Source organism: Schistocerca gregaria, chromosome 1 (assembly GCF_023897955.1).
Source record: "Schistocerca gregaria isolate iqSchGreg1 chromosome 1, iqSchGreg1.2, whole genome shotgun sequence".
In the NCBI taxonomy this organism is placed as follows: domain Eukaryota; kingdom Metazoa; phylum Arthropoda; class Insecta; order Orthoptera; family Acrididae; genus Schistocerca; species Schistocerca gregaria.
In genome coordinates, this window is record NC_064920.1 from 847,854,141 (window position 1) to 847,866,867 (window position 12,727).

Genomic DNA, 12,727 nt, shown 5'->3' on the forward strand with positions numbered 1-12,727 from the left:
ATCATTGCACCATGGAATTACTAAGCAAAATTATGTGTATGGACAAATAGTTCTGAGATGGACTTTTTCTGTTTGACTGCTTAGGTCAGCAATTTGGTGCTTCTTATGTACAGCACCAAAGAAATTCTATGCTGCTAGACAATGAGTTGAGTGTGCATACCTTGTAAAATTTACTTCGATGATTTGTTCTGAATATTGAAAGTAGCATAGTTTTTGGTGCTACAATACTGCTTCTGTATGGTAAATACATGTGATATTGGATTGCACATATTTCATAGTGGTAGAAGCAAGTTTATGTCTGAGCGTTTACACTGACTTTACAGTGCCGCAAAACTGATATTTGTGCTCCTTGATTCTAATCCGCAAGTAAGCAAATGCAAAACAATAGGATATAAAGTTCAATTGATTTAGTCCATCGTCAAGTTGAAACTGATGAAAAAAATTTTGCAATGATATATTTGTTTTGAGAGATACTTTAGGTATGCTACTGCTAATTACATAAATCCATCATTTGTCTCTAACCCAGTAAGTTTCTTGATGAAATGTTAAGTGGTTTTTCTATGCTGTGTACAGTGTGATTACTTGCTGTGCTGCGAGAAAGGATATGCAAAAATATGCAGTATTTATAAAGTAGGTCTTTGATTATCCTCAACCCCTCCAGATTCGAGTACAAATTTCCTTTTTGCTATGATGATACGAGGTGTTTCTTGAATCATTCATAAATTCAGTATCTAATTTATTCCCAGGTATTCAGAATCTTGATTCCTTTTTAGGCATCAAGAGGAGGAGAAAGACAAATTACTATTGATCGTGGAAGAATAGTTATTACATGTTGGACTTAAATATCAGTATTGGAGTTTACATTATCTTTATTTACAACATTATACACACACACACACACACACACACACACACACACACACACACACACACACTTCTGCATTCCATCTCCTTCACTCTTTTTCATATCCTCCTCCTCCTCCTCCTCCTCTGGTTCCTGAAAAATAGATGTCAAACTTCATAGCTTCTTGTGCACTAGTGCAAACAAAGTGATCACAGGCTCTGTCTTTGAATATTTTATCAGGTGATTCTGCTGTTATGATGGAAGTGGATCATGAGACAAAACAAGTCTATGTTGAACAGATGCGTATGATATCTCCAGAAGAACTTCAGTTCCTACAACCTTCAGAAGAAGCAATTTCGTCACGTCTTACAACACCTATTGTTACAACTTATATAGACACGGATAAAATTAGTTTTGAAAGGTAGGTGATAGTAATGCACACTATCAGATAATAACTTTTCTTATCAGTAAATGTTAATACAAGATCAACGGATAGAATAGATATTGCAGTAAATGCCAGTAAAAGAACATCAAATGTTTCAAACTGCCGCCTCATCTGGCTGCTCGAGTCCCGAGGTAACCGGAGCCACTCCCAGTGCAGTTTAATTCACTGGAGATGGCGATACAGGAGTCCTTCTTATGCTGAAACCATTTAGTTTGTGTGTTTTTTGACCTTGAAAAAGCGTATGACACTACTTAGAGGTACAATATCCTTCGCCAACTTCAAGAATGGGAACTACGTGGACACCTCCTGCTTCTGATCCAATCCTTTCTTGAGGACCGGAGTTTTCGTTATCACATTGGCGATGCCATGTTTGATTGCTTTGTTCAGGAGAATGGTGTGCCCCAGGGCAGTGTCCTCAGTGTACAATTGTTTGCCATCACTATCAATGGCATTTCTTCCGCAGTCAGAAACCCTGTCAGATGCTGCTTGTTTGTGAATGACTTTGCAATCTTCACTCTTCCTCTGACCTTACGGCAACGACGAGGCAGCTACAGCTGACCATTAGGAGGCTGGAAACTTGGGCCCAGACAACTGGTTTTCAGTTTTCACCTGAGAAGACTGTAGTAACACTGTTCACGTTTACGTCGCACTTCACTTAGCGTAGACCGGGACTGAGTCCTAGGCATGCCCGATGTTAACTGACTGGGCACGGCCCGTGCTGCCCGAGTTGTTGTTGTTGTTGTTGTTGTTGTTGTTGTTGTTACGCTGGCAGAGGTCGCTTCCGAATTCTCGCGTGCCCTTTGGTGGAGAGGACTCTACTTGCGGCCGTGCCGATGTGCGCCTCCCGCGATCTTTCTGGTGGCTACTGCACTCCTCCTCCTTCAGAGGGTGAAGCCACTGTAGTCCACTGCGTCAGAAGGTGGAGCGCCGGGCAGGAGCGATGACCTCTACATCCATTGGAAGGCCGGAGTCGAGGGGATCTGCCAACCCTCAAACCAGAACCTTCGAATACGGCTGGAAGTGACCCACACGAAAAGGCCTCCTTCGTCCCACCACCAGAGCCCGGGACAGAACGGGTGACAAGCTGTCGAACTCCGGATCCTGTTACACCTCGGGAGGGGCCAGACCCAGTGGCGGGTACGATGTGGAAGGAACGACCACAGGTGAACCAGCCTCCTGAGAAACCGGGCCTGCGAGGGGGGCCGGCTCTTGTTGGGTCATCTTGAACGATGGCGATGCTGGTGCTGGAGCTACTGGAGGCCGCCAAGGCTGAGAACCATTGCAGTGCGGCAGAGTCACAGCAGGGAGAGGTGGGAACGTCCTCTGAGAAAGAAACCAACACAGGTGCCGGCAATGGGGAAGCCGGTGTCCAAGAGGTCGGAGGGTGGGTGCCCAAACGTGGACGTAGCTGATTTTAGTGACGACATACCACCCGGTCCCCTGCCTGCAAGGTATAGAGCCGGTGGACATTTCGGCGCAGGACCAGCGCCGGTATCCAATGTGGATTGCGACCAAACCCACGTGCCCAGACCGACATACCCAGTGGAAAGCCAGGTACTCCGTTTTGCGAAGACTGGCGTGGACCAGGCCGGAGGAGGTGCAGCAGAGTCCTAGGTTGGCGCCCATGGAGGAGCTCTGCGGGGCTGCGTTCTCCCAGTGGTGTGGTCCGGTATGCCGTCAGGAAAAACGTCAATGCCTCCTCTGCAGGAAATTCGTGCACATACTTTTTCATCTGCGTCTTAAATGTGCGCACCATGTGCTCGGCTTCCCCATTCGATTGTGGATGGAAAGGGGGAGAGCAAACGTGCCGAATACCGAAGCGCCTACAAAAATACCGGAGTAAGGTCTGTGAAATAAACTGCGATCCATTGTCCGAGACCAGAGTGATTGGCAGCCCTTCCACAGAAAAGATTTTTGCTAGTGCCTGTATTGCTACTTCTGAAGTGGTTGAGGAGCAGCGAACCACATATGGGAACGAGTAATAAGCATCAATGACAATGAGCCAAAAGCCATTGAGAAACAGGCCCGCAAAATCAATGTGAACACATTCCCATGCTTGGGTTGCCAGCGGCCATGAAGTGAACGCTGCCCTGGGAGATGCCTGTTGGCTTACACACTGAGAACAGGCTGCCACCAAGTGCTCAATTTCTCTGTCAATACCGGGCCAGTACACATGTCTGCGAGCCAAGGTTTTAGTACGAAAAACACCCCAGTGCCCCGCATGTAATAATGTGAAGACCTCCCTGCGTAAACTTGCAGGAACGACGACGCGAGGAGCTGTATCATCGGTAGCCAGAAGGAGAACTCCTTCCAAGACCGAGATGCGGTCTCATAGAATAAAATAATTACGAAGAAGGTCTGAGGCTCGGCCTGGAGGTTGGGATGACCACCCCTGCTGAATGAGGCGAACTACTTGCCAGAGAACCGGGTCAGCTGCCGTTTCCCTGGCGACTCGAGAACTAGTGATCGGGAAGCCATCAACCGCTTGGCGGGACGCCACGTCCAAATGAAAACACATAATCTCCTCTCGATCGAACGTAGGATCCGGGCCCACCGGAAGATGGGAAAGAGCGTCGGCGTTTGCATGCTGTCCAGTAGGGTGAAAATGAATGTCATAATGGCACTTAGAGAGGAACAAGGCCCAGCGCTGTAGTCTGTGGGCCACCCTATCCGGAATCTGAGAGGTGGGGCCAAATAACGATATTAACGGCTTACGGTCAGTGATTAACTGAAACTTCGCGCCATACAAGAAAGGGTGAAACTTGGTAACAGCATAGACAATGGCCAAAGCCTCTTTCTCTACCTGGGAGTAATGGGCCTGTCGGGACTAAGAGTTTTAGATGCAAACGCTAGTGGTTGCTCAGAACCATCTGCATTGCGATGGGCCAGGACCGCCACCACCCCATACTGCGAAGCATCTGTAGCCAGGACCAACGGCTTATGGGGGTCAAAAGTAGCCAAACAAGGCGCTGACGTGAAGAGGCCCTTCAACGAGGTGAACGCTCACTCGCGTGCAGGCGACCAATCAAAAGGAACACCCTTGTGCAGAAGGCAGTACAGGGGGCGGGCTATGGTGGGAACCCTGGGAATGAACCGGTTGTAATAGGCTATCTTGCCTAAAAAAGCTTGTAACTCTTTCAGTGAAGCGGGCCGAGGAAGGGCGACGATACCTTGGACCAAACTTCCTAGCGGGTGGACGCCGTGCCGAGAGATGGTGTAGCCCACATACTTAATGGACGGTTGGAAGAAGTTTGACTTATACAGGTTGCAACGCAAGCCCACAGACCTGAATTTGAGAAAGAGGGTGCGAAGGTTGTGAAAGTGTTCCTTCGTGCTCCGGCCTGTGATAATTATGTTATCCAGGTAATTAATACAATGAGGGATTGTCGGCGTGACATGCTCAAGGTAACGCTGGAATATCGCCAGGGCACTGGATATTCCAAAGGCCAACCGCTGGTATTGGTAAAGGCCAAATGGGGTGTTGACGACCGCCAGCCGTTTGGAGTCCTCATCAAGTGGTATCTGATGATAAGCCTCCGAAAAGTCGATTTTCGAAAAATATTGGCCTCCCGCCATGGTGTAGAACAATTCATCAGCAAGAGGCAAAGTATGGGTGTCCAACACCAATTGGGAATTAATGGTGGCCTGGAAATCGCCACAAACACGTAATTTTCCCCGAGGGCTTTCTTACAATAACGAGGGACGAAGCCCACTCACTAGAAGAAATGGGAAGAACGACCCCTAGGGCTGTCAGCCGGTCTAGCTCTTCCTTTACCTGAGGGCGGAGAGCCAAGGGGATCTGCCTCGCGCGTAGGAAATGCGGACAAGTCGACACCTTCAACGTTAAGTGAGCTTCAAACTCTGAAACACGCCCCATGCCCTCCTCAAAGATATCTGGAAAGTCTGAGATCAAAGATTCCAGTGATTGATAGGGAATGTCTTTGGAGACCAACTGTATGGTGTCAGCGATATAAAAACCAAAAGCTTGAAAGGCATCCAGGCCAAAAAGGTTAGTGGAGCTCGTATCACTGAAAACAATAAAAGTAATAGGCCGAGTGACTGATTTGTAACTCACGTCGGTAGTGAATTGACCCAGTAGGGGAATGAACTGTTTACCATAACCGCGTAGACGCCGGTTAACTGGCGCCAAGGGGGGCGATCCAAGGTCGGAATAAGTTTATGCATTCAACAACGAAACTGCCGCACCCGTATCTACTTGCAGTTGTAATCGGCGCGACCAGACCGACACCTCGATAAAGAGTTTGCGTGCCGATTCATCGGGAGCCTGGCCCGATGAAACTTCCTGAATGTCAGTGTCCATGTCCTCTGTACTTGCTTCCTTCGATTCTTTTGAGGCTGAGCGGCAAACTTTAGCAATGTGACATTTTTTATTACATTTGCGACAAACGGCCCAACACTGGGGGCACTCTGACCGATCATGATGTATATAGCACAGGACGGCAACAGGGGCCGGCTGCCAGAATTCTGTTTATGTGCCATTCGGGAGAGGCAGTAACGGCCGGATTGTACCGCTCGCACGTCGTCCACCCCAGACACAGTGGACACGGATGCGCCACCCTGAACCACCGCGACGTCGCATAACGCTTCCTGGTGTTGACTTGTGGCGTGAGAGACTTCATACGATTGAGCAATGGACAGGACTTTCTCAAGGGAAGGGTCTTCTAACTGCAGGGCCCGTTGCTGGACCTCCCTATCAGGGGCCGAACAAACAATGACGTCGCGTACCATAACGTGGGCATACGACTCTCGTGACTGCTCCGTGACAAAATGACACTTGCGACTAAGACCGTGCAGGGTAGCGGCCCACGCACGGTAAGACTGATGGGGCTGTTTCTTGCATTGATAGAACTCGACCCTAGCTGCCACAACATGCGTGCGACGGCGATAATATGAAAACAGCAATGAACACAATGCGTCAAAAGACAAGGACAAGGGTTCCTGCAACGGCGCTAGCTGCCGCAAAACTTGATACAGCGAGGGAGATATCCAAGACAAGAAGAGAGCACGACATACTTCCGCATTGGCAACATGAAACGCCTGGATATGCTGCCGAAGGCAATGTTCATATGCGTCCCAATCCTCCGCCGTCTTGTCATACGGAGGAAAGGAAGGAGGGAATGGCTCTGGAGCAGACTGTGTGGAGAGCAACGCCAGAAGCACTTGTTTCCTGGTGGCCATGGGCTCCGTCTGCTGCTCAACCAAAACCCGCACTAAATCCTCCATGCCGTGTAAAAGCTGCAAAACCAGAATGACGACGCAACACGTGAAAGAGCGACCCTACTTGTCGCCAGTTGTGTAGTAACACTGTTCACGTTTACGTCACTCTTCACTTAGCGTAGACCGGACTGTGTCCTAGGCATGCCCGATGTTAACTGACTGGGCACGGGCCGTGCTGCCTGAGTTGTTGTTGTTGTTCTTGTTGTTCTTGTTGTTACACTGGCAGAGGTCACGTCTGAATTTTCGCGTGCCCTCTGGTGGACAGGACTCTACTTGTGGCAACTACCATCCGTGACGCGCCGTGCCTCCCGCGATCTGTCTGGTGGCTACTGCAAAGACTGTGTGTGTCAATTTCAATCATGCTCGTCGGAGTTTTAACCAACCAGAGCTTACAATGGGAGACTGTATTTTACATTTTCGAGACACTGTGCGCTTTTTGGGTTTGTTATTTGACTTGAAATTAACATGGCTCCCACACCTGGAAGATCTACGAACAAAGGGCTTCCAGTTGTTGAACATAAGGCAGAAAAACATGGGTAGCTGACAGATCCTGGCTCCTGCAGTTTTATAGGGCATTTGTTCGATCACGCCTAGACTATGGCAGCATGGTCTATGGATTGGCCTGACCTCCTACATCAGGATTTTAGATGTTGTCCACCATGAGGGCATTTGGATATCGACTGGAGCCTTTCGGACCAGCCCAGTTCAGGGTCTGTGTGCAAATGCTGGTGAACCACCCCTTTGGATTCGGCAACATATCCTTTTGGCTTAACAGACACTGAAAATCTTAGCATTACCTCAGTCATTAGCATTTAGTTCAGTGGTCCAACCCACCTTCAAATGTCTGTTCAGGAATCGGCACCAAGCGACCCAGCCATTTGATATACGTGCTACGGACTGTCTCAAGGATCTGGATCTCATGGGCCTGAAAATACACACCCAGGGATGGCATGCACTGCTGCCTTGGTGTGTCAGAGGCCCAAAGTGATTTCGAGCTTGACACAGCACACGCAAAGTTTTTACGACTTTGTTTTCGTCTGTTTTAAGTACGTACCACAGTTTTATCGTTATTTATAGAGCTGGATCCCAGCAAGAGAATGCTCTTGGTTGTTCTCTGTTTTTCCCTGTTGGGATTTTTAAAGTGTGTCTTCCAGAACAATTTACAAATTATGATTCGGAGTTACATGGCATTCTGCTGGCACTGGAGAAGGTTCACAGACATCACCGTACGAGTTTCTTGTCTGTTGCGACTCTCTTAGTGCATTGCAAGCACTTCACCAAATGTATCCAATAAATCCACTGATTCCACTGACTCCTTACAGTGGTTCCAACGCTGTGGCAAGGAGGTGATCTTTTGCTGGCTACCTGGTCACATTGGGATACAGGGTAACGACGTAGCTCACAAAGCTGCCAAGGAAGCACATTGGGATGGTGCTGTCCATCAGTGCCCCATCCCGTTGCACGCCATTATCTCATTTTCTGACAGAAGCATCATGTGTCAATGGGAGACTTCATGGTTGCAGGTGTCAGACACAAACTGCGGTTGCTCAAGTTGACCACAAATGCTTGGTGGACTTTCATGTCAGCCTCGCCACTGGAAGGAGGTTTTGCTTACCAGATTGCGCATTGTGCATAGCCCTTTCACACATGGCTTCCTCCTCTGGCAGGAGGATCCACCATTTTGTGAAATTTGTGGCGTGCCGCTTTCAGTTCAGCATATTGTGGCTACGTGTGTCCTGTATACTTATATTAGGGCAGCCCTCGGCCTCGCTGGAGATCTGCCCACCATCCTCGCAGATACTGATACCAGTGGTAACAGAGTGGTGAAATTTTGTGAACCGTCAGGCCTTATTCCTAAACTGGTAAGGAAGGGCAGCAGACTTTAGTACATTATAAACTGCTCCGCAAGTGGGGTCAGACCCATGAGATTTCATGTTGACTTTTCGTCAGAATGCTGATGACTATGATGTTGAGCGCTCCCTCAACCCAAATAATAATCATCATTATCATCATCGTCATCATTCTGTGGATGACCGCTTTCTTTCTGATGTTCTTAGGTGCTGTTGGAATTTATCTTATTAACACACTAAGATACTTCTAATAGATTTTGGCTATATTATGTTGTTTTATGTACTTTAACAACTACTTTAATGTACAGGATTGAATTAATAACCATTTAATTACTGCTCACTCTTTGAATATTATTGTTCAGCTACGATTGGAGGATGCAAGTATTTGTTAGCGAAAATAAAGGAAATTTTTGCAATACATCGTAGAGTGCTGGTGGAGAAAATTGTGCATCATAGTTGTTCATATTTCCTTTGTTTAATACTGTTTAACTTAAAATCTGTTCTCAGGAATAAGTCAGGTATTTGGGGATGGCGATCTGACAAAAGTGAACCAATAAATGGGCACGAATGCAAGGTCTTTGGAGCTAGCAATGTAGAACTCGTTACCAAAACTCGGACAGAACACCTTACAGAAACAGATAAAGCAAAAGCGAGATCGCCAAAGACACCATTGCAGTCATTCCTTGGAATAGCAGAAGTGGAAGAAAAACAAGTGGTGGCAGAAGCAAATAATGTAAGTAGCCCCATGAGATTTATGGTAAGTCATTATCTTATAAAACTACTACATAAATTTAAAAAAAATTAAATGTAGAAAAATAGAATAGATAATTCATGATCGTCTTGCAGCTGAGGATGACTCTTGCTTGTCTTTTGTATTTAATGTTGTTTTTCTTTAGAACCGACATGTAGGCATCTTCAGTGGTCTACAAAGGAAACAGCTTATAATAATTATTTGCTTAAATATTTTGTTTTGAATTGTGTGATTTACTGTTGCCATGTTTTTCTTCATTCATTGCGCTGGTTGTGTTTAATTGAATGAAGATAGCACAAAAGAAATAATGGGGGGAGTGACGGTAACCATTGAGAGTGTTGAGTAGTCGACGAGTACATAAAAAAGGCTGAAAAATTTGTAAAATGACGTTTCTTGTCTAACACCAATTCAGCCACCAGACAACTTATAATTAAACACATGTGTAGTAAGTAAACAAAAGTCTCTAAGGCTAGGCATATACTGAGCTGTAGTGCAGCACAGTGAAGGAGAGGCAGGTTGGCTAAAATAAGGCAGGGTAGCAGAGTGCAAGTCAGGTTCATGCAGCTACAGTAGTCATAATTCCCTTATGAGATCTGGATCCTAGTGGTGGTGGCGGTACTGTTCCTTTGTTGGTGTAATAAATTAAAAATGATTGACTACAAATAAACCTTCTAAATCAGCAGGGCTTAAAACAAAAGTCAACTGTACTAACAGCAACATTTGATGTGAATCACAGATTTACTGCATTTAATACAGGGCTAATGACTATTGATGGGAATGTAAATGTAAATACATTGTTAGATGCAAATAGACGGAATGGAACAGCTGAATTGTCTGTCCCAGATCAAATAAACTATTAAGGGGTAATAATGCTGTGTGTTCTAAAGGGGGTTGAAGTATTTCCGTTGCTTGAAAAATTTTAGCGCCTGCATCCTGTGGCTATGACCACTCTTATGGCATCACTATGAGAACAGTTGTCACCCCATCAGCTCCTCGCATTCCTGTCGCCTCACAGTACCAAAAGACTACACCTGCCACCTTGACAGTGGAGGGCAATTCCTCCTCTGTTGCTCCCGCACCACCTACTTCAGGAGCAACACCCCCCCAACCATTGGCGATATCAGTTGCCTCTTCTGATCCAGAGATGAATAAGTCTTCTTCGGCTCCTCTTGCAAGGAAAGGGTCCCTTGGGTCACTCCTTCCCAGGTTTCTGCTGGTGGGAAAGATGACACCCACCAGTGCTGAAGAGCCCAAAAGCAGCTGGTTGTAGGGCTTCATGCTCATCCTCAGTCCCAGAGACTGAATCAGTGAAGTCCTCTCAGGCAGGGAAACCCAAGGAGCAGCGAGAGAAATCCAAAAAGAAGGTCCCCAAGACCTAGGGAATTCTGGTGGCACCCACATCACTGCTACCTACAAGCTGTGTGTCTGAAGATGAGGTGGAGATTCTGGCATACACTGAGAACCTAGATCTCGCCAGACCCTCAGACACGATTGATATAGACTGCTTAGGTAAAGAGTCAGTGGCAGCCAGTGACCCTGAGACATGAACTGCCTTGTTGAATGTTCCATGCCTTCCCAATCTGACAATGACATCATCTGCCAGTGGAATTGCAGCGGTTTTTTCCACCGCCTGACTGAGCTATGGAAACTTTTAAGCTGTACACCTGCTTTCTGCATAGCCCTCCAGGAAACATGGTTCCTGGCAATGCGGACCCCTGCCCTCCGCAGCTATAAGGGATGCTACAGGAACTGTAGTGACTATAATCGAGTGTCAGGTGGAGTTTGTGTTAATTCCTAAACTCAGTCTGTAGTGAAACTGTGCCCCTCCACCCTCTTGAAGCTGTGGCTGTCAGAATAAGGATGACACAGGAAATAACTGTGTGCAATGTATATCTTCCTCCTTATGGTGTGGTACCCCTGAATGTATCAGCTGCACTGATTGATCAGCTCCCTAAACCTTTCATACTTCTGGGAGATTTTAATGCCCATAACCACTTGTGGGGTGGCACCATGCTTACTGGCTGAGGCAGAGATGTTGAAACTTTACTGTCTCAGTTCCACCTCTGCCTCTTAAATACTGGGGCTGCCACACTTTTCAGTGTGGCTCATGGTAGTTACTTGGCCATTGATTTATCAATTTGCAGCCCAGCCCAGGACTTCTCCCATCCATCCACTGGAGAGCACATGATGACCTGTGTGGTAGTGACTACTTCCCCATCTTCCTGTCACTGCCCCGGTGTCAGGCCCACAGACGCCTGCCTAGATGGGCTTAAACAAGGCTGACTGGGAAACTTTCACTTCTGGTGTCACTGTTGAATCTCTCCCACATGGTAACATTGATGTGATCGTTGAGCAGGTGACTACAACAATTGTTTCTGTGGCAGAAAACACGATCCCTCACTCTTTACAGTGCCTCTGGCGAAAGACAGTCCCTTTGTGGGTCTTGGAAGTCACCGAAGCAATTAAGGAGCGTTGGAGAGCTCTACAGTGGCATAAGCAGCACCCTTGCATGGAGCACCTCATAGCTTTTAAACGGCTCCGTGTCCGCGTTCACAAACTTATCAGACGATGGAAGCAGGAGTGTTGGGAGAGGTATGTTTCGACCATTCACTTCACCTAATACCAGTGTCTGAAATTGGTCAATTGGCTGGGACAGTGCAGGTTTATGTGTCTGGGTATGTGTGCTCACGTGTGTGCAGTTATCTCTAAAGGAGGAGATTGAAACCTCAGCAATATTGTTTGTATTATCTTCTTTTTGGCTGTCTTCCATTACTTGTAACCCACCCAAGAATTTTCAATATCATGCTGGTATCACGAAAGAGTTGTGTCAGAAGAGTGTGTAACCTACTCAGAAATATGAGCCTGCAGATTTACTCATTACTTGAATTCAAACCAATCTATCAAAGATATTTGGAGCCCAGTTGCATTTTGGTTTGAGTCCAGGCAAAAATACTATTTAAGTGCAGCATCTGAGATAGATCATTATATGAGTGAATTTTTTAAAAGAAATTCAGTATCTTTCAGTGCAAGGCGCATCCTTACCACGGTATTATTTTTATTTACACCAGGTGCTCCAGTCTGAGAACAGGTGTACTTCTGTAACATTATTCCATACATAGCTTTCAGTGTAGTGGTACAGGAATGGACAGACCTTATTTTCTCCGTTTTTCACTTCACGTTCATGATAATAGCACACCGTGGAATGCCTAGAATTTGTATCATAAATGCAGAAAAGGTTAACTCACAACTGACATAGATAGAATGTTTCCTGCACTGGGAGGTTTGGCAGAGGAGAGTTTTGCATGGAGTTGAAAGCTAGTCCAACAGTGTCATCCCTGCCCGTGCATTCTTGCTTAGTTACATTAATGAATTTATAAAATGTCCTGCTGCGCCATTTGTGAATATCCAGTTCAAGTTGTGTAGCTCTTTTACTACTGTAGTCAGTAGATATGTGGACTTTTTACCTTAGCCTGAAGGCCCTCATGTTTGCCAGATATATCAATTTGGGGATGACTAAAAGAGAAATTGTAAATTTCCTGAAAATGTTTCCTATAGAAGTCTATTTCACATTTACTTCTGGGTACTTCATACGGAATATT

At 46.4% G+C, this 12,727-nt stretch overlaps 1 protein-coding gene across 2 annotated transcripts in view; it reads left to right on the forward strand.

The window, feature by feature from the left end:
• LOC126272659 (ankyrin repeat domain-containing protein 13D) overlaps positions 1–12,727 on the forward strand; it is a 106,294-nt gene that overhangs the window by 50,208 nt on the left and 43,359 nt on the right. For both annotated transcript variants that reach the window (XM_049975681.1, XM_049975674.1), the window contains 2 exons: positions 1,085–1,265; positions 8,885–9,110. In XM_049975681.1, coding sequence (XP_049831638.1) covers positions 1,085–1,265; positions 8,885–9,110 — 407 coding nt within the window. The remainder of the gene's footprint in view (positions 1–1,084; positions 1,266–8,884; positions 9,111–12,727) is intronic.